The sequence below is a fragment of the Bubalus bubalis genome, chromosome 23 (genome assembly GCF_019923935.1).
Source record: "Bubalus bubalis isolate 160015118507 breed Murrah chromosome 23, NDDB_SH_1, whole genome shotgun sequence".
NCBI lineage: Eukaryota > Metazoa > Chordata > Mammalia > Artiodactyla > Bovidae > Bubalus > Bubalus bubalis.
In genome coordinates this window covers 19762369-19785327 of record NC_059179.1, presented here as the reverse complement: position 1 = coordinate 19785327, position 22959 = coordinate 19762369, and the positions used below count along the sequence as shown (strand labels likewise).

The window sequence follows — 22959 nt, the reverse complement described above, 5'->3', positions numbered from 1 at the left end:
AATTAAATAATATATTGCTTAGGTACAAATAGAGAGATTAAACTATGAAGCAAGACAGCAAAAAACAAAAATGAGAAAAGGAAGACTCACATAACTAGATGCAAGAGTGTGGGTATTCTGGTAGCTTTTAAGAAGGGTGATGGGTTCTCATGTGCTTCAGCATTGTCATTAAGTTACATATATGCTCTTGTATATGGAAAGCAGATACATAAGAATTTGAAGCTATATTTAAAGAAAATTCTCACAGATTGAAGAAAGGTCTTATCTTTCCGATTAAAAGTAGTCCCCAAATACAGGCAAATTAATGCAGAAACTCACATTGGCACATTCCTGGTAAAAGTTCCAATGTCAAGAATAAAACATGACTCCTATAAGCATCCTGACGCGACACAAGAGATAGAAAACAAGGAGACTAACCAAACACAGAATAAAATTTGTGCTCACTTCAAACCTCTGCAACAACCACCACTACAAACAAAAGACTTTCAGAACTTACTTAAGGAACGTTTGAAAGAAAAGGAAAAATTAAAATGCAGTAAACTTGAATCTGCAGATTAAAATGCTAATTATTATGAAAATGATATGAAACTGATATTTTTTAAATGGAGAGTTCAGTGGAAGAAAAAATAGAAAAATCCATGTAATATGGATTTATTATATAGTATATATAATAGTTCTCATCAATATATGTATCATGATATACATATCATAAAATATATTATATCTGCATGTATTTATATATATATATTTGTGTGTGTGTGCTCAGTCGCTCAGTCATGTCTGACTCTTTACAACCCCATGAACTATAGCCAGTCAGGCTCCTCTGCCCATGGGATTTTCCAGGCAAGAATACTGAAGTCAGTTGCCATTTCTTCCCCCAAGGGATCCTCCCAACCCAGGGATCACACCGCATCTCCTGCATCTCCTGCATTGACAGGTGGATTCTTTACCCCTGAGACCTGGAAAGTCCTTATATATATTTATATATGTATTCTATATAACATGAGATTTTATACATGTGTTATATAATACACATATTATTATATATGCATCATTTATATTATATATCATAATGTATTGTATATTATTAGTATGTGTATCATATATCAGTATATATATCTGTATATACTATATATATACTATGATATGCAATATTATAACAGTGTAATAATCATTATACTATATAGTATATTGTATAATACTATATAGCATAATGTATCATAATATACATTAAAATATAGTATATATGGCATATTATAACAAATATGGTAATGTATATTATATAATACACATACATATTTCATGCATATAAAATTTAGTTTGTGGTAAAGGTGAGTTTAGGGATATATTATTTACTATATGATGCTGCTGCTGCTGCTGCTGCTGCTGCTGCTAAGTCACTTCAGTCATGTCCGACTGTGCGACCCCAGAGACGGCAGCCCACCAGGCTCCCCCGTCCCTGGGATTCTCCAGGCAAGAACACTGGAGTGGGTTGCCATTTCCTTCTCCAATGCATGAAAGGGAAAAGTGAAAGTGAAGTCGCTCAGTCGTGTCCGACTCTTCGCGACCCCATGGTCTGCAGCCCACCAGGCTCCTCCATCCATGGGATTTTCCAGGCAAGAGCACTGGAGTGGGGTGCCATTGCCTTCTCCACTATATGATGCTACAACTAGTAAATTATTTAGTCAATAATACTCAGTCGTGTCCAACTCTTTGCAACCCCGTGGACTGTAGCCCACCAGGTTCCTCTTTCCATGGGATTCTCCAGGCAAGAATACTGGAGTGGGTTGCCATTTCCTTCTCCAGGGGATCTTCCCAACCCAGGAATCAAACCCAGGTCTCCTGCATCGCAGGCAGACGCTTTAACCTCTGAGCCACCAGGGAAGCCCAATAGAGTCATTACCATGCACCAAAGTATTTTTTCAGTGAGTGAAAAGGTTGAATTTTTAAATGGTAATATAAAAAGAACTAGAAAAAGTTTCAGTGAAGACTGACCTGATCCTTGTGTGAGGAAGGACTTTCTAAGAATAAAAGAAAAGGAAAAAAATCAAAAGGAAAAGATTGATATGTTTTTCTATAATTTGTTTTAATTCTCCATGTCATAAACATCATAAAAAGTGATAAAAAGCAAACTACAAACTTGTACAGAATATTTGTTTTATAAATATTCCAAAGGATTCTTCCACTAATATTTAAAGTTGTGTTACAAATCAATGAGAAAAACATAGACATCCCATTGGAAATATTGTGACTATGATAATAACTTCACAAAGGTTGCTTCAAACCAAATTATAATCAAGTAAGAGCAAATTGAACCAATGAGTTTTTCTTTTCATCTGCATGATTGACAACGATGACATATTTGCCATTTTAAATATAAGGAAACCATATCTAAGTGCCATCCTAAGGGCACTTAAAGTTAAATAAGGTAAATATTTGGTCAGGGATTAGTGCTCAGGGAAAATCTGGAGCTATTCTGGTGACAAAGGAGCTTTGAGACTTTATTCAGATTTACACAGTTCACCAGAACTTTTTAAGCACCTGAAGTTATAAATGACTACAAAAGTTGGAGGGGGGGAGGAGCCAAGATGGTGGAGGAGTAGGACGAGGAGAACACTTTCTCCCCCACAAATTCATCAAAAGAGCATTTAAACATTGAGTAAATTCCACAAAACAATTTCTGAATGCCGGCAGAGGACATCAGACACCCAGAAAAGCAACCCAACTCTTCGAAAGGAGGTAGGAAAAAATATAAAAGACGAAAAAAGAGACAAAAGAGGGAGGGACGGAGTTCTGTCCCGGGAAGGGAGTCTTAAAAAGAGAGAAGTTTCCAAACACCAGGAAACCTTCTCACTGCCGAATCTGTGCCGAGCTTTGGAAGCACAGAGGGCAACATAACAGGGAGAAAAAATAAATAAACAATTAAAACTCGCAGATTGCGAGCCCTACGGTAACTCCCCCAGAGGAGAAGCAGCACAGACGCCTGCACACGGCATTAGCAAGCGGGGGCTGGGCAGGGAGGCGTGGCGCGGGCTGCATCACTTAGAGTAAGAATCTGGCCTAAATACCCTGAGCGCTATCTGAGCGAAATAATTTGGGCTAGTAAACCAGACTGTGGGATATCCACCACGCGAAAAGCCAGCCCTAACCTAAGACACCGCCAGGCCTGCGCACGGAACAAAGGACTGAACAGAGATAGCTGGCTGCAGACCTTCCCCCTCCGGTGACAGGCAGCCAGAGCCGGAAGGGGGCAATCGCAGCCCCAGAGAGACATTATCTATAAAACTGTAAGCAGGCTTCTTTGCTAACTAAAACTTCTTGAGGGTCTGGACGGTCAGCATCTGCCTGAGAAGGTGCGCCGGTTTTACACCCAGATAACCGAGTGGTGGGGAGGCGATTAGTCGCAGCATTGGCGCCCGCCAAACACCTCATCACCTGAGCTGCTCGGATCTGGGAAGAGCACAAAACGCGGGCCCAACTGATACTGCGCCTCTGAGGACTACCCGAGCGCCTGAACCTGAGCAGCTTGGACCTGGGAGGTGCACGCTTCCTTGGGCCGGCCTCTGATTGTTCCCGGCAGAACAACCTAGAGCCCAAGCAGTGTGGGCAGGGAGGCTACACGCGCCATGAGTAGGGGCAGACCCAGTGTGCTGAGGCACTGCGAGCGCACGCCAGTGTTATTTGTTTGCAGCATCCCTCCCTCCCTCCCCACAGCGCGACTGAACAAGTGAGCCTAATAAAAGAAAAAAAAAAAAAGTGTCCTCCACCGTCCCCTTTGTGCCAGGGCGGAAACCAGACACTGAAGAGACCAGCAAACAGAAGAAGCTATAACAGAGGGAAACGCCTTGAAAGCTACAGGCAATAGATTAAAACCCTGTGGTTACTACAGACTACATAGGAAGTGGCCTATAGATCTTGAGAAATATACGTCAGACCAAGGAACTAGCCAAAAATGAACTGAGCACACAATACTCACAACAAAACCAGAGAAAGTCCTAGATATATTTTTACTATTTTTACGATCATTCTTTCTTCCTTTTTTTTTTAAATTAAAAAAAAATTTTTTAAGTCTTCTATTGTTCCTTTAATTTTCACTTTTATAACCTATTACTTTGCAAAAAACAAAAAAAGTCCCTATTTTTTTCTTCTTCAGCAAACTTCTCATATATATATTTTAGAATTTTTTGACCTTTTTTTTTTTTTTCTTTTCTTTAACATTGTAGTTTTGAAATTCCAAACTCTACTCTAGATTTTTAATTTTAGCTTTTTGGTATATGTTATCAATTTTGTACCTATAGTTTTTTTTTATAATTTCTGTGACTTTTTTTTTTCTCTGCTTCTTTCTCCTCTTCTTTTATATAACATCGTATATCTGAAATTCCAAACTCTACTCTATATTTTTAATTTATGCTTTTTGGTATTTGATATCAATTTTGTACCTGTATTTTCTTTATAATTTTTGTGACATTGTTTGTTTTTGTTTGTTTGTTTGTTTGTTTTCTCTCTTTATTTTTCTTCTTCTTTTTTTTTTTAACATTGTATTTTTGAAATTCCAAACTCTACTCTAGATTTTTAATTTTTGCTTTTTGGTATTAGATATCAATTTTGTACCTGTATTTTCTTTATAATTTTCGCGACCTTGTTTGTTTTTCTTTGTTCGTTTTTTTCTCTCTTTCTTTTCCTTCTTCTTTTCTTTAACATCGTACTTTTGAAATTCCAAACTCTACTCTAGATTTTTAATTTTTTCTTTTATGTATTTGTTACCAATTTTGTACCTTTAAGAACCCAATCTTCAGGACCCATTTTTCACTAGGGAGCGAGATTACTGGCTTGGCTGCTCTCTCTCCCTTTGGACTCTCCTTTTTCTTCACCAGGTCGCCTGTGTCTCCTCCCTAACCCCTCTCTACTCTACCCAACTCTGTGAATTTCTGTGTGTTCTGGACGGTGAAGAACACTTAGGGAACTGATTACTGGCTGGATCTGTCTCCCTCCTTTTCATTCCCCCCTTTTATCCTTCTGGCCACCTCTGTCTCCTTCCTCCTTCTCTTCTCTGTATAACTCCGTGAACATCTCTGAGTGGTCCAGTTGTGGAGTGCGCATAAGGAAGTGACTACTGGCTAGCCCACTCTCTCCACTATTGATTCCACCTCATCTCATTTGGGTCACCTCTAACTCCCTCCTCCCTCTTCTCTTCTCCATGTAACGCTGTGAACCTCTCTGAGTGACCCTCACAGTAGAGAAACTTTTCATCTTTAACGTAGATGTCTTATCAATGGTGCTGTATAGAAGGAGAAGTTTTGAAACTACTGTAAAAATAAGACCGATAACTGGAAGCAGGAGGCTTAAGTCCAAACCCTGACTCCAGGGAACTCCTGACTCCAAGGAACATTAATTGACAGGAGATCATCAAATGCCTCCATACCGACACTGAAACCAAGCACCACACAAGGGCCAACAAGTTCCAGGGCAAGACATACCAAGCAAATTCTCCAGCAACAAAGGAACATAGCCCTGAGCTTCAAGATACAGGCTGCCCAAAGTCACCCCCAAACCATAGACATCTCATAACTCATTACTGGACATTTCATTACACTCCAGAGAGAAGAAATACAGCTCCACCCACCAGAACACCGACACAAGCTTCCCTAACCAGGAAACCTTGACAAGCCACATGTACAAACCCACACACAGTGAGGAAACGCCACAATAAAGAGAACTCCACAAACTACCAGAATACAGAAAGGACACCCCAAACTCAGCAATTTAAACAAGATGAAGAGACAGAGGAATACCCAGCAGATAAAGGAACAGGATAAATGCCCCCCAAACCAAACAAAAGAGGAAGAGATAGGGAATCTACCTGATAAAGAATTCCGAATAATGATAGTGAAATTGATCCAAAATCTTGAAATTAAAATGGAATCACAGATAAATAGCCTGGAGGCAAGGATTGAGAAGATGCAAGAAAGGTTTAACAAGGATCTAGAAGAAATAAAAAAGAGTCAATATATAATGACTAATGCAATAAATGAAATTAAAAACACTTTGGAGGCAACACATAGTAGAATAACAGAGGCAGAAGATAGGATTAGTGAATTAGAAGATAGAATGGTAGAAATAAATGAATCAGAAAGGATAAAAGAAAAATGAATTAAAAGAAATGAGGACAATCTCAGAGACCTCCAGGACAATATTAAACGCTACAACATTCGAATCATAGGGGTCCCAGAAGAAGAATACAAAAAGAAAGACCATGAGAAAATACTCGAGGAGATAATAGTTGAAAACTTCCCTAAAATGGGGAAGGAAATAATCACTCAAGTCCAAGAAACCCAGAGAGTCCCAAACAGGATGAACCCAAGGCGAAACACCCCAAGACACATATTAATCAAATTAACAAAGATCAAACACAAAGCACAAATATTAAAAGCAGCAAGGGAAAAACAACAAATAACACACAAGGGAATTCCCATAAGGATAACAGCTGATCTTTCAATAGAAACTCTTCAAGCCAGGAGGGAATGGCAAGACATACTTAAAGTGATGAAAGAAAATAACCTACAGCCCAGATTATTGTACCCAGCAAGGATCTCATTCAAGTATGAAGGAGAAATCAAAAGCTTTTCAAACAAGCAAAAGCTGAGAGAATTCTGCACCACCAAACCAACTCTCCAACAAATACTTAAGGATATTCTCTAGACAGGAAACACAAAAACGGTGTATAAATTCGAACCCAAAACAATAAAGTAAATGGCAACGGGATCATACTTATCAGTAATTACCTTAAACATAAATGGGTTGAATGCCCCAACCAAAAGACAAAGACTGGCTGAATGGATACAAAAAGAAGACCCCTACATATGTTGTGTACAAGAGACCCACCTCAAAACAGGGGACACATACAGACTGAAAGTGAAGGGCTGGAAAAAGATTTTCCATGCAAATAGGGACCAAAAGAAAGCAGGAGTAGCAATACTCATATCAGATAAAATAGACTTTAAAACAAAGGCTGTGAAAAGAGACAAAGAAGGTCACTACATAATGATCAAAGGATCAATCCAAGAAGAAGATATAACAATTATAAATATATATGCACCCAACACGGGAGCACCACAGTATGTAAGACAAATGCTAACAAGTATGAAAGGAGAAATTAACAATAACACAATAATAGTGGGAGACTTTAATACCCCACTCACACCTATGGATAGATCAACTAAACAGAACATTAACAAGGAAACACAAACTTTAAATGATACAATAGACCAGTTAGACCTAGTTGATATCTATAGGACATTTCATCCCAAAACAATGAATTTCACCTTTTTCTCAAGCGCACATGGAACCTTCTCCAGGATAGATCACATCCTGGGCCATAAAGCTAGCCTTAGTAAATTCAAAAAACTAGAAATCATTCCAAGCATCTTTTCTGACCACAATGCAGTAAGATTAGATCTCAATTACAGGAGAAAAACTATTAAAAATTCCAACATATGGAGGCTGAACAACACGCTGCTGAATAACCAACAAATCACAGAAGAAATCAAAAAAGAAATCAAAATTTGCATAGAAACGAATGAAAATGAAACACAACAACCCAAAACCTGTGGGACATGGTAAAAGCAGTCCTAAGGGGAAAGTTCATAGCAATACAGGCACACATCAAGAAACAAGAAAAAAGTCAAATAAATAACCTAACCCTACACCTAAAGCAACTAGAAAAGGAAGAAATGAAGAACCCCAGGGTTAGTAGAAGGAAAGAAATCTTAAAAATTAGAGCATAAATAAATGCAAAAGAAACAAAAGAGACCATAGCAAAAATCAACAAAACCAAAAGCTGGTTCTTTGAAAGGATAAATAAAATTGACAAACCATTAGCCAGACTCATCAAGAAACAAAGAGAAAAAAATCAAATCAATAAAATAGAAATGAAAATGGAGAGATCACAACAGACAACACAGAAATACAAAGGATCATAAGAGACTACTATCAACAATTATATGCCAATAAAATGGACAACATGGAAGAAATGGACAAATTCTTAGAAAAGTACAACTTTCCAAAACTTGACCAGGAAGAAATAGAAAATCTTAACAGACCCATCACAAGCACGGAAATTGAAACTGTAATCAAAAATCTTCCAGCAAACAAAAGCCCAGGTCCAGACGGCTTCATAGCTGAATTCTACCAAAAATTTAGAGAAGAGCTAACACCTATCCTGCTCAAACTCTTCCAGAAAATTGCAGAGGAAGGTAAACTTCCTAACTCATTCTATGAGGCCACCATCACCCTAATACCAAAACCTGACAAAGATCCCACAAAAAAAGAAAACTACAGGCCAATATCACTGATGAACATAGATGCAAAAATCCTTAACAAAATTCTAGCAATCAGAATCCAACAACACATTAAAAAGATCATACACCATGACCAAGTGGGCTTTATCCCAGGGATGCAAGGATTCTTCAATATCCGCAGATCAATCAATGTAATACACCACATTAACAAATTGAAAAATAAAAACCATATGATTATCTCAATAGATGCAGAGAAAGCCTTTGACAAAATTCAGCATCCGTTTATGATAAAAACTCTCCAGAAAGCAGGAATAGAAGGAACATACCTCAACATAATAAAAGCTATATATGACAAACCCACAGCAAACATTATCCTCAATGGTGAAAAATTGAAAGCATTTCCTCTAAAGTCAGGAACAAGACAAGGGTGCCCACTTTCACCATTACTATTCAACATAGTTTTGGAAGTTCTGGCCACAGCAATCAGAGCAGAAAAAGAAATAAAAAGAATCCAAATTGGAAAAGAAGAAGTAAAACTCTCACTGTTTGCAGATGACATGATCCTCTACATAGAAAACCCTAAAGACTCCACCAGAAAATTACTAGAACTAATCAATGACTATAGTAAAGTTGCAGGATATAAAATCAACACCCAGAAATCCCTTGCATTCCTATACACTAATAATGAGAAAACAGAAAGAGAAATTAAAGAAACAATTCCATTCACCATTGCAACGGAAAGAATAAAATACTTAGGAATATATCTACCTAAAGAAACTAAAGACCTATATATAGAAAACTATAAAACACTGGTGAAAGAAATCAAAGAGGACACTAATAGATGGAGAAATATACCATGTTCATGGATTGGAAGAATCAATATAGTGAAAATGAGTATACTACCCAAAGCAATTTATAGATTCAATGCAATCCCTATCAAGCTACCAACAGTATTCTTCACAGAGCTAGAACAAATAATTTCACAATTTGTATGGAAATACAAAAAAACCTCGAATAGCCAAAGCGATCTTGAGAAAGAAGAATGGAACTGGAGGAATCAACCTACCTGACTTCAGGCTCTACTACAAAGCCACAGTCATCAAGACAGTATGGTACTGGCACAAAGACAGAAATATAGATCAATGGAACAAAATAGAAAGCCCAGAGATAAATGCACGCACATATGGACACCTTATCTTTGACAAAGGAGGCAAGAATATACAATGGATTAAAGACAATCTCTTTAACAAGTGGTGCTGGGAAATCTGGTCAACCACTTGTAAAAGAATGAAACTAGAACACTTTCTAACACCATACACAAAAATAAACTCAAAATGGATTAAAGATCTAAACGTAAGACTAGAAACTATAAAACTCCTAGAGGAGAACATAGGCAAAACACTCTCTGACATACATCACAGCAGGATCCTCTATGACCCACCTCCCAGAATATTGGAAATAAAAGCAAAAATAAACAAATGGGACCTAATTAACCTTAAAAGCTTCTGCACATCAAAGGAAACTATTAGCAAGGTGAAAAGATAGCCTTCAGAATGGGAGAAGATAATAGCAAATGAAGCAACTGACAAACAACTAATCTCAAAAATATACAAGCAACTCCTACAGCTCAACTCCAGAAAAATAAATGACCCAATCAAAAAATGGGCCAAAGAACTAAATAGACATTTCTCCAAAGAAGACATACAGATGGCTAACAAACACATGAAAAGATGCTCAACATCACTCATTATCAGAGAAATGCAAATCAAAACCACTATGAGGTACCATTTCACACCAGTCAGAATGGCTGTGATCCAAAAGTCTACAAGTAATAAATGCTGGAGAGGGTGTGGAGAAAAGGGAACCCTCTTACACTGTTGGTGGGAATGCAAACTAGTACAGCCACTACGGAGAAGAGTGTGGAGATTCCAAACCGCCTTATGACCCAGCAATCCCACTGCTGGGCATACACACTGAAGAAACCAGAAGGGAAAGAGACACGTGTACCCCAATGTTCATCGCAGCACTGTTTATAATAGCCAGGACACGGAAGCAACCTAGATGTCCATCAGCAGATGAATGGATAAGAAAGCTGTGGTACATATACACAATGGAGTATTATTCAGCCATTAAAAAGAATACATTTGAATCAGTTCTAATGAGGTGGATGAAACTGGAGCCTATTATACAGAGTGAAGTAAGCCAGAAAGAAAAACACCAATACAGTATACTAATGCATATATATGGAATTTAGAAAGATGGTAACAATAACCCTGTGTACAAGACAGCAAAAGAGACACTGATGTATAGAACAGTCTTATGGACTCTGTGGGAGAGGGAGAGGGAGAGGGTGGGAAGATTTGGGAGAATGGCATTGAAACATGTAAAATATCATGTATGAAATGAGTTGCCAGTCCAGGTTCAATGCACGATACTGGATGCTTGGGGCTAGTGCACTGGAACGACCCAGAGGGATGGTATGGGGAGGGAGGAGGGAGGAGGGTTCAGGATGGGGAACACATGTATACCTGTGGCGGATTCATTTTGATATTTGGCAAAACTAATACAATTATGTAAAGTTTAAAAATAAAATAAAATTAAAAAAAAAAGTTGGAGGGGGGCAGATTATTAAGAGGCTTCTGACTGAAAAGATGAAGGCTCAGAAAACAAAGTTGATGTCTTTAAGATCTTGAATAGCATGCCTGCACTCAGTAGGATGTCCACTGGATTCCAGAATTGGCGGGGAAGGAGGAAGCTCCTAAACAAACTAGGAGGCCCTGTTTATGTGATGAGTTATAAACACTTAAGTCATTACCCCATAGTAGGATTTAAAAGCAAACACAAAACAAATACAAAATATGTTGTGTGTCAAATATAAAAATAAAACATGATAATAGCAACAGTAGAAATTAAGGTGGCAGTAAATAGGCCTTTGTAAGTTCAAATACATGTGTGGATTACAGATTCAGTATTTATTAATCAGTTACAAGTGGACCCTGATGTGGTTAAAAGAACTAAATTTTTTAGTTTAGATTTATTGAGGATGACCAAGAATTAGCACCATGGTTTGCATTCTACTGTTTGCATTTTTGACTCTGGAATTAGGACTCTGGGCTTCCCTGATAGCTCAGTTGGTAAAGAATCCACCTGCAGTGCATGAGACCCCAGTTCAATTCCTGGGTCAGGAAGATCTGCTGGAGAAGGGATAGGCTACCCACTCCAGTATTCTTGGGCTTCCCTCATGGCTCAGCTGGTAAAGAATCCACCTGCAGTGTGGGAGACCTGGGTTCAATCCCTGGATTGGGAAGATCCCCTGGAGAAGGGAAAGGCTAACCACTCCAGTATTCTGGCCTGGAGAACTCCATGGACTATATAGTCCATGGGATCGCAAAGAGTCAGATATGACTGAGCGACTTTCACATGGCTTCACTTCAGGACTCTGGTCTCGTGTCTGAAGGAGCTTTATCCTCCTCCCACCACAGAAACGTCTTTAGTGACAATATTTGGAAGATGACATTTTGGATTCTCATATTAGTGACAATCCTAAAAGATTGGAAACCTTACATTCTATAATTAAACAGAAGTCATAAACCAGTATGAAAGTAACATTTGTGTGTTAGTTGCTCAGTAATCTTGTCTGACTCTTTGTGACCCCATGGACTGTAGCCCATCAGGCTCCTCTGTCCATGGGATTCTCTAGGCAGGAATACTGGAGTGGGTTGTCATTCCCTTCTCTAGGGGATCTTCCTAATCCAAGGATCAAACCCGGGTCTCCTGCATGGCAGGCAGATTCTTTACCGTCTGTGCCAAAGGTAAAAGTCATAGGGAAAGAAAGTTGAAAATTCAAGGCCCTAGCTTGTTGTTCTTTTATATGTGAAAAACTGATTCATTTGCTTTGTGTGCCACTCTGGATTTGCCCCATGGGCATTTCCTCATTTGGTCGGTTCCAAAGGCCTCTTTAGATAGTGCCCATTTCATATGAACTGAAGCCAAGTGCTTCGTTGTGCTGACCTTGCTTACAGGGTTAGAGTCTTCCCGTCCTGATTCCCTGTACTCCTGGTATGAAATGCTTTCTGGCCTTTGTGTTTGTATGTTTACTCAGAACACTTGAGTATATATCGCTCTCTGACTCTCTTTCTCTGTTCCCTTCAGGACTACTGGCTCTCTCTCCTTTACAAGCGCCTGATCGGCCCCAAAGTCCTGGCCGTGCATGTGGCTGGGCTCCAGCGGAAGCCCCGGCCGGGCCGAGTGATCCGGGACAAACTAAGGATTTATGCTCACTGCACTAACCACCACAAGTAAGTGTTCAGAGAGACGGCACAGAGACCACCCCTGAGAATTTTTAGGCCCGTTTGAGAACTTCATACGGCACTGGACCCCTTCAGGACACTGAAAACTGCTTCTGGATTCACTAGACCCACTCTTTGCAAGTTTCAAATGATTTCTGATAAACAGTTTTTTCTCCAAGTAAAACCCCTTTCTCACACTTAGAGGAATTATTCATAAAATGTTCATAAAGATACATGTCATTTTTATTTACTTCTTCATCCAACAAATTTTTATTGAGCATTTTCTCTCAGCCGGTTGATGTAATGCCCAGGAGGCTTATTTGTGTGCCTACGCCTGAACCAAAAGTAGAGATATAAAATCTGTTCCTAAGATATACCAGCAAAGCTAGAGGAAATAAGCCTACTTTTCTAAGATGCGTGTTGGAGAGCTGTACAACTAGAAACCTAACCATGTACCAGTGCATCCCAAGCTGGCAGTGCCCAAAGCTAGGCATGTCAGCTTTACAGCCGTTTCAGTATTTTGAAAACCATTTCAGCTATTTTAAAGGTTAGACGGTTAAATAAAATAAATCTGGGCTTCCTTTTTTTAGGGGGCCAAACCTTGAACGATCAGCACAGTAACGGGGATGGTTATCCTCTTTTTCATCTGAAGCTGAGGTTATTGGGGTTGTCTTTTAAGAAGCAGGAAACATAATTAGTACATAAAGTTTAGCAGATAAAATATTTTAAAACATGAGTATCATAAGATAAAAACTTAAAACAGAGCCTAAAGCAAAACCCACCTGACCAAATATGGCTTTCTTACATCGCTTCCAATTTAAGGAGCAGAGTAGGCAGCCCTGGAAATAAGAACCCTTTCTCTTAAGGCAGAGAAACCTTGTGTGGACTGGGAGTGAGGAAGAAGGAAGCAAGTGCCTCCAGCCAGACCTTCATTCCAGCGAGCCTATCAGGGCTGATCACCGGCAGTGGAGAGCACAAAGAGTCCCCGTGGTCAGGTTACAACAGATGCCCCTTCCCCTCCCTGATGACAGAGGAGCCATGCCAATTAATTTATCCTGATAAGATTTTTCAAAGAATCACTCTGAGCACAAGGGGGCCAGGGGCCAGTTGTCTTGTCTATAGATACAAGTGCCTATTGTGGATGAGAGGAGGCTGAATTGGGCAGAGGCCAGAGGCTTTCAACGTCCCTTTTGCTCAACAGGAAGCTCAATCCAATAGCTGACAGAGAGTGACTGCTTTATGGCCTTGGTTGGAGTTATCTGATCAACATACAAGGGAACACTGTGTTCCTTGTCTCCACTCTGGCCTTGAGGTAACCACCCAAAAAGTGGACTCCCAGCTTCAAGAGAGGAAAAGTTCTCTTGGCACCTTTTGTCTCTTTTGGGAAGCATATCAGTCAGTGCCCTTTATACTATGGCTCTGCGGACCCAGGAGAAAATGTCAGTAGCCAAGCCATGGGCTTAGCAGAATTTCGGGGGTCCTCAGAGAGGTCTCCTCACTTGGCTTCATCCCAGTGTTCATCCTGATGCTCTTTGACATTCTTGTGGGAAGTTGTCACTGATATTCTGAATATACCATGCACTCAGGGCCAGTGCTTCATGCATTTTTGTATTATTGGCATCCCACAGAGTGACTGGCCTGAAGAAGGTGTCAGTGAATGTTTTATGAATGAATGCAGAAACAGGGCATCAGGGCATCACTGATGCTTTATACTTCTAGCTCTCTTTCCCTTTGTGGTCACCACATTGGCCAGAAGAAAGGGATTTGGTGGAGTGCTTAAGAATTTTGCATTCACCAGCATAAAATCATTCATTGTATTCAATATTCTTTCTCCATCATCAGATCTCCTGTACTTTCTATGGGAAGTCATTCCAGAACCTCTCCGGGGAAACTGTGCTTCTGCCAGTTCCATCCCTCCTCCCTATTAAAAAAGAAAAACAAAAGAAACAACTTTACTAATCTATGTCACCAATGACCTTAGATTACTGGGGTGAAGGTCTTTTTGTTCTTATTAGAGAAGAAAGCCCCCAGTAGACACACTGAGCTAGCTAAGGATAAGCTGGCTGAGTCTGCAGATCTCCTCCATGTCAGTGGGTGTCCAGTGCCTTAGACAGATGCGCACAAGGATAGAAGTGTCTCTGCCCTTTCTCTGTAGGAAGCCGCATTCCCTGTCTGAGCCCCCTCACCCTCCACAACATTATCAGGAAGCACTCCTGATCCACTTGGTTTATTTGTAGCCAAAGAGACCAAGGTCACAAAAACGTCCCAGAGTGGGCATGTTAGCTTCATGCTGTTCAGTCTTGACCAGTCAAAAAGTACATATCCTTGGTCAAAACAGGGGATTGATGAGAAAATATAAGTTTATTGATAGTATAACCCAAAAAAAGGTCTTTTAAAATAGCTCCTGCACTCAAGTATAAGTTGAACATTTGCTATGTGCCAAGCCTCTTGCCGATTATTTGCATTAGTGTAATCGTATTAAATTCCAAAGGTTCTACAGTATCACATGTATATACAAATAGCAACATTAATAATATAAAGAATTTTATATTTGGAAAGAACCCTTAGAGATCTTTGGCCTGTTGTCCTGTATAACATAGAAATTCCCTTTATAGTCTCCCTGATAGTCATGAACCTCTACTTGAATACCTCACTGCTTCTCATGGCATCTCTTACTTTGTGGGTTGTTTCTGACCTAGTAAAGCATTGTCTTTTATAACTGATTTAGGATAACAACACTAGCAGGTGCTTTTCTGCTTTCTGTTCTAGAGCCAACAAATTAGGACCTGGCAGCACAGCAGTTCTCACCCTAAGGCTTCTTACTCAGAGAACAAACAGGTTTTGACTAGGAAACAGTCTTTTTATAAACCATTCTGCTAACACAATGTATGTATCTGGGGAGGAGCTGAGATCCTTAGCCAAGTTTAGAACCAATTGGAGCCTGGTGGATACTGAAGAAAAATTGAGTCTTTTGGGGTTCAAGTTTGTTTATTGTTGGCAAAGCACGACTTCCTGTTTTTCAGAAGAAGTTTTTTTAAAGACTCATAAAAAGGTTGCTGAGGCTTCTTGGACATCAAATGGCTCTTACAAAACAATATTTTGATGAGTTAAGTGTAAATGAATCAAAAACATGTGGATTAAATTTCCCTTAAAATACACAGGGGCTTTGAAATTGGGGAAAAGATGTTTGGCAAAACATGGCCTGACTGTTACCAAACCCAAAAACTTTGAATTAGATTTGGAGAAAATGGACCAACCCAGTTTTCAAATACGTAGACTTTCACTGGAAATGGACATGGATTTCAAAGCATCATCCTCCCTTCCCTTTCCTAGTCTCCCAGCTTCACTGGAAATATTTCTAGAATAAGGACTGTTTTTCATCTATAAGTCAAGAGGCACCTCCCAATATGACACCCCTCACCTCTTATATCCATGATATTCCAATTCCAGCCCCCATCCTGACTCACTTCCTCCTCCTCCCATGGCAACACAGAGATGTCAGGCCGCAAAAGAACAGCCGGAAAGATGAACTCCAGATACAGGCCTTTTCTGCTAGTGAAAAAGTCTCACTGTGAGTGAGACAATGGAGCAAGATAGATGTTCTACCAGATAGAAAAGGCATTAACTAGGAGAACCAAAAGCCACCTGGACTTGACGACATCAGAAGGTCAGCAGTTGCCTCCAGGCCACACCTTCAATAAGACCCCATTTTCTTAGCGAGCAGACACTCCTCCAAGATTATTTTTCTGTCGGCAGAGAATGGACATTCTTCAGGAATCTGGATTCTCAACATAGTACTTTCAGGTTGGTGCTGCATTACCCAGCCAAGAATGTGTCTTCACAGCTAAAAGGCCTCTGCTTAACGTCCTTGCCCACCAGCCAAGCAGCAAAAAGGAATGACAGGGGGGTCTTCAGTGTCAGGCCCTCCCTGAGGAGGCTCCATGAGCCCTATGGGAGCCTCTGCAAGTTGGTGTCTGAGCTGGCTTTCAGTGCTGGTTTGTCTCCCCCAGGGAACTATGGAAATGGAAATCAGACCACTGCCAAGCAGCTTGAAAAGATAGCTTTCCCTGAAGCAATGCTGTGATTTCAGGTCTCCCTCCCACCCACCACTTCCCCACATCCTGCCCTTCTCCTCTGCGGTCTCCAAAGGCTCATTCTGCCCTAACTCTGCAGAGGAGAAACTCATAAACGCAAGCACGCAGCTCTCTCCTCCTGGGCTGCTGGCCTTTGAGAAGATTGTCTGATGATAGTTAGCAGAAGAGTTTACCACAGTCTGTGAAAATTGGTACCCTTGCTTGCCTATTTTTGCTCACACTTTGAAGCCTAGAGTACCTGTAGTTAATGGTGTCTTCTTCAGTTTTGCACACAACTTAAAGCCCACCAATGGAAATAGTTGGTGTTTTTTTAATGATGGTGGTAATGGCTTCCCTGATAGCTCAGTTGGTAAAGAATCCACCTGCAATGCAGGAGACCCTGGTTCAATTCCTGGGTCGGGAAGATCTGCTGGAGAAGGGATAGCCTACCTGCTCCACTATTCTTGGGCTTCACTCGTGGCTCAGCTGGTAAAGAATCCACCCGCAACGTGGGAGACCTGGGTTCTATCCCTGGGTTGGGAAGATCCCCTGGAGAAGGGAAAGGCTACCCACTCCAGTATTCTGGCCTGGAGAATTCCATGGACTGTGTAGTCCATGGGGTCGCAAAGAGTTGGATACAATGTGACTTTCACTTTCAGTAATGGTAAATGCTGACATCGGCTAGCAGCATCTTTCTTCAGGTCTCTGATGACACAAGACCACTCAAAATAAATTGGCATTCTCTTCTGATTGAACTCATTTGGCTCCAACAGTTGGTTCACATGCTTCATGGGATTGAGAAGAAGGACCAGAGGACTAAATAGAAGGGTCATTTAATAATTTATCACTTAATAATTTTTCAGAATATCAGTGCAGGCATCCAAAAAGCCTTGAATGCAATAATGTACCCTCCTACAGATGCAAGAAAAATCATCAGACACACAGCCAAAATGATATACATTGGGAATTAATCGCATAATCTTAACAGATTACTCTAGGCAAGTAGTTCCCAAACCAAACCCATCTGCCAAATATACTGAGATTTTTTTTAAATATCGATTCTCAGATACAATCACAAATGGATTAAATAATGGAATGAGCCCTGGAAACCATATTTTTTCAAATCTAAGTTATTGTGTTAACCTGCTGTTGGTCACTCAACTGTTAATTAGCACCTTTAGAGGCATAGATGAGTGACTCAGAGGCTGAGGTGTGCTCTTTCTGCAGAGAATGATATTTTCCTCTGGGCTCAGTTGACTTCGAGTTTCTTGGAACTCCTCCTTTGAAGGCAGGACCAGGCCATTTTTTCTACTTTCTCTCATTAACCCATCTAGAGGGGGCCCTAAGGGACCCCTTAGAAACAAAGCCCTTTTTCCTACAAGAGAGAAGGAAATCATTGCAATCTTGTTGATAATGCTAAAGGCTGTTGCGTACAAGCATGTAGTTCTCTCAGGCTTCTGAACGTCCTGTACTGGTTTAGAAGGATTCCAAAACAGTGAATAATTTTATAATCATGGAGTAGATAAAACAGCAAAAGTAGAAATCAAAAAGGTTAATAAATTTGACTACCTAAACACTTTTAATTTTTGTACATCAGAGTACAATGTAAACAAAATGAATTAGTCAAAGAAAACTGGGGGAAATTTTGCAATATATCTGAAAACAAAGAATCACTATCTTTAATAAATAAATAGTTTTTAAAAATAAATAGAAAAACAGGCAAAGGACATGAACAGTCAGTTTACAAAGGAAGAAATGAAATGGCAAAGAGGCCAATAAGAAAAATACTGTGCCTCAGTGTGAATTTTTTTAAAATACAAATTAATACAACATTGAAATCCCATTATCACCTCTTGGGTTTGAGAGGTGATAGTTTAAACCTTAAACTGTAACCTTTTAAAAGGTTATTATTAATATCTGATGTTCCTAGGGATATGTGGAAATGGGTGCTCTCACGCATAGGTGATCAGAGCAAATTGATGCAAGCTTTCTAGATAATATCAGTATTATCAAAATGTTTTAGTCAGGATAGGCGAGGTTATACCGTGATAACGAAGGAACTGCAAATCTCCATGGCTTTCACTAAGAAAATGTATTTCTCTTTCACACTACTCATCTGTCACGGCTCATCTGTGGCTCTGCTCCATATCATCCTCATTCCAGATCAATAGAGCAGCCTTAATCAAGAACACTGTCAGACTTCTGGCAGAGGGGAAAGAGACGTGGCAAAATATGGACTGCTTACTAAAGCCTCGGCCCAGAGGTTTTAACATATCCACCCACATTGCATTGACCAACACCAGCCGTGTGATCACGCCAGGCTCAACAGAGCAGGGACAAAAAAATCTTCCCACAGGGAGGAGCCCCGCTGAGAATGAAGCAGCAGATTTGATGAGGAATCATGCACTGCATCCCCTGTGACCTAGTGTTTACAACTTCCGGTACTTTATCTGAAATAATCATGATGTCCAAAAGTTTATGTAAATAAAGTCCTTCATCAATAATTTATAATAGCAAAAAAATTAAAAACAACTATGTCCCCAAAGGAGGAGGCTAGTTAAATAAATTTCAACGAATGAAGAACTTAGCATTCTTTTATAAGTAGACGACTATATAATACAATAACATGGCAGCATGTTGAAGATGTTCATGAACTTAAAAAAAAAAAAACATGCTAACAATGTGATCCCAATTATGTAAAAACTGAGAAATATATATGTATGTGTCAAAGAACTCAGTAAATATTTGTCAAATTATTAAACTAAAAATACTGGAAGGTTGTCAACCAAAATGTTATCATATCTTAAAACACTTGGATTATGGGGGACTTTTCTTTTCCTTCTCTGCGTTTCTCTATATTTTGCCTTTTTTTCCCAGTTAGCCTTCCATATTCAGAAAAAGATACTTTGTTTTCTAAAATCATTGTAATATATTTAAGCAAAAACAAAAGGCACATGGTGGGAAGTGGGTATCTTCTTTGCAGGAAACCACAGTAAGAAGGCCTTTCTGTCTTTCGAAGTCCAGGATGGCCAAGAATCATGAAGTAAATGCCCTTTCCTGGGGTACTCCTGTTCTGTGCAGCCCATAAATGATTTAGAAGCATCTAACAGACCACTATTTCCATCTTTCCCTCTCTCTCTCTGGATATCAGCCACAACTACGTTCGAGGGTCCATTACACTTTTTATCATCAACTTGCACCGATCAAGAAAGAAAATCAAACTGGCTGGGACTCTCAGGGACAAGCTCGTGCACCAGTATCTGCTGCAGCCCTATGGACAGGAGGGCCTGAAGTCCAAGTAAGTGCCAGCCCAGAAACAGCTTAGGAGGGAGTGCAGTAGGAACTGGGTGTAGAGGGAATTGGATGGCCACTTTGCTGAGGGCACCAAGGTTGCTGCTCATTTACTCAGGGACTGCTTACTCCCTTTAGCACCCTAGACAAGCTCTTCCCAGCCCCTCTAGGCTTGGGGTCCCCAACAATAAACTCAAATGATGGACTAAATATATCTCAACAAGGGCATTCTTGATATCGGGACTAGAGGACTCTGCATTATGCCAGATGATCACATTTCAAGCTATTTAGAATCCTTGGTCCCTACCCACTAGATGCTAATAGTGCCCCCAGTCATCTAACAACCAGAAACAGTGGTAGTTAAGAACCACGTCCCTTCCAAGGGAGCATTCTATACTACTGTAACAATTTGTCAACATCTACAAACCTTGTGAGGTAGAGCACCTCTAAAGGACAGAGCACTGGACAAAACTCAGAAGTTCAGAGATCAGGAGTCAGTTCTAATAAATTAAAATTTTGGATTTAACTAAAAGATTTAATTTGGGATTCATTTGGATTAATTTTTAATTTAATAAAAAATAAATGTGAATAAAAACCTGGAGAAAGAAATAAAATACTGTAAGAAAAAATAAAAGTCAGTTCTGCCCCAACTTTATAACTTTGGGCACTTCTCCTCTCTGGAACTGTTTCCTTATCTATTCTGGGAGCTCTGTAGTCTCTTCAAACTCTGTAACTATATGATTCTGTGACACTCGATACTGCCCTCAGTCTCATCTAGAGACTCTGGCAGCACTGACGTCCACCAACAGAAGGCAGCTCTGGGCCACCCCATCCTGGAGGGAGGCCTCCCAGGAAGGACATGAGTGCTGTACAGACCGGGAGCGCTCCCATTCCACTTTTAATGTTTACCAAGTTTAACAAAGCTGTAAACTTGGAGCAGGTGGCTTGAACTCCCACAGCTGCCCACAACTATTTTCGCTGTAATTGTTCGCCATTTCATTGCAACCTTGGTGGCTTGCATTTGGTTTCCAACTGTATGCGATGGGAACAAAACACAATCTGGGAAGTCACTTACTGAGTCTCTTTAGCCCACCCTGCGTTTGTTATTTGCAGTCTCGGTTCACAGACTGGCTCTTTTTTTCTGGCTGCATGTCCATTACTCTCAAGCCAACCTATCCCAGCAGAACTCTCGAGTATTTCATCCCCTCTCTCCATTTCCCAGTAGTTCACGATTGGTGTGCTGAGTTTCTGGTCTTCATTCTAGGCCCAAGACGCTGTTCTGGTTCACTAAATAACCTGGGCAAATCCTTTAGTCCTAATCCTCAGGCCTCAGTTTTCTCATCTGCAAAATTCATTATATATATGGTAAAGTCCCTTCCAGCTCTAAAATGCTCGTCCTGGTCTGACCTTCTGAGGCCTGCGTGCTTAAGTCCTGCACTGCCATTCAGTCATGATCTGCAAAGTCACATCCGGCAGAGAGGTGACGGCACAACAGCGATTGTGATCGTTCAGGTCCTTTAGAACCCAAGATGATTGGCAGCTGAGCCTGCCCTGTGTCCAGAAGACCACGTGTACCGCATGGAAGAAACTAACCAAAGGCCTTAGTCTAACAGGCTAAGGTGTCAATCCCTGCTCTACCACTTGCTAGCTGTATGTCCTGAGACAAGTTACTTGATCTCTGTGAGCCTCAGTTTTTGGAGCTGTAAAATTTTTTCTGTGGAGAGGAGCAGATGAATTCTTCTATATAAATTTCGTGACACATAGTAAATGCTCAGTAAATACTCATTGCCTTCCTTTTCCTCACCTCAGACCTCTAGCCAGTTGGGGATGAAGAGAAGAATAACTGCTCTAAGGATGTTCTTCAAAAGTGGCATCTTCTTAGATTTTTAAGATAATATGTGGATAAGACATTTGTTAAGATTATGATAAAAAGAAACGATAAGACTTGAATCAATGCAAAACCATGAAACATGCAGAAATGGTGGCAGGCGGCATCATTTTATGAGCTTGTTTCTCCATCACCCAAGGGCACAAACCTCTAACCCTGTTTGCCCAACTCTACATTCCTGCCTCCAGGATTACAGCTCTGATGTTTGAACTGCCCACATCCTGGCTTCTGTCCTGCTTCTGTCTTTAAAGTGACTGAAGTGACTCTCAGTGGCTACCGATATGCTGCATTCCCAGTTATGCTATCTTTACCTCACCTTGCCATCATATTGTTGAGGAGCTATGTAATGGCTTTATTAGATTGTCAGAGAGGGACAGGAAAAAGAGAATTTCATTCCACAAGGGTCCTGAAGAGGAATTTGATAACACCAACTGAAATTAAATAGCAATGTCACGCAATTAGAAGAAGAGGGAGCTGGAACCAGGAAGTCTGGCTATAAATCCAGCTGCTACCATTTACCTGTGTGACCTCAGCTTGCTCACCTGTCAGACGAGGTTATTGTGAGAATCAAGTTAGAGCATATGGGTGAAATGAAGCCTTCTACAAATAAAAATTTCACACATCCATGCATATATACCCACAGACACTCACATATGATTATACCTATATTGTATTAAAGAGAGTTTGAAATTGAAAGTCTACAGAACTGGAATCCAGCCCTAATCTTGCCACTGCTTCACTGTGGAAGTTTGGGCCCTTCACTCCTCCAAGCAGGTTCCTCCTCCTGTGAGCTACTGCTCACTTAATGCCTCTCTCATTCTTGAGAGAACACGCTGCGCCATCTCTGACTGCAGGCTGCCAGACAGGGACTGCCGTGTACCTGCTCAGTGCCCGCGTCCCACTGTCCCGCTCAGTAACTGCTAGTAAGAACTAGTAAGAGCCCTCAGTGGTTCTGGGATGCGGGTCTCACAGGAAAGGTGCCGTTTCACTGCAGCAAACTCTGCAGGAAAGGATGAAAGGAAATGCTAGGAAGTGACTTCAGCCTTTGGTGTCTCCTTCTCTGTTTTATAAGCCTCTGGGGCCAGATTCTGTGTTCTTGGCCTGCTAATACCTGCTGTCGC

The 22959-nt window shown here is 40.5% G+C and overlaps 1 protein-coding gene and 1 long non-coding RNA gene across 4 annotated transcripts in view; one reads left to right on the top strand and one right to left on the bottom strand.

Annotated features, from left to right (window-relative positions):
• The window catches only part of LOC123331313, a 72042-nt gene extending 58576 nt beyond the window's left edge, over nucleotides 1-13466 (bottom strand). The window contains exon 1 of the long non-coding RNA XR_006547869.1: nucleotides 13369-13466. This is a non-coding gene — a long non-coding RNA (uncharacterized LOC123331313). The remainder of the gene's footprint in view (nucleotides 1-13368) is intronic.
• The window catches only part of HPSE2 (heparanase 2 (inactive)), a 727458-nt gene that overhangs the window by 685377 nt on the left and 19122 nt on the right, over nucleotides 1-22959 (top strand). For all 3 annotated transcript variants that reach the window (XM_025274425.3, XM_025274427.3, XM_025274426.3), the window contains exons 10-11: nucleotides 12450-12595; nucleotides 19811-19957. In XM_025274425.3, coding sequence (XP_025130210.1) covers nucleotides 12450-12595; nucleotides 19811-19957 — 293 coding nt within the window. The remainder of the gene's footprint in view (nucleotides 1-12449; nucleotides 12596-19810; nucleotides 19958-22959) is intronic.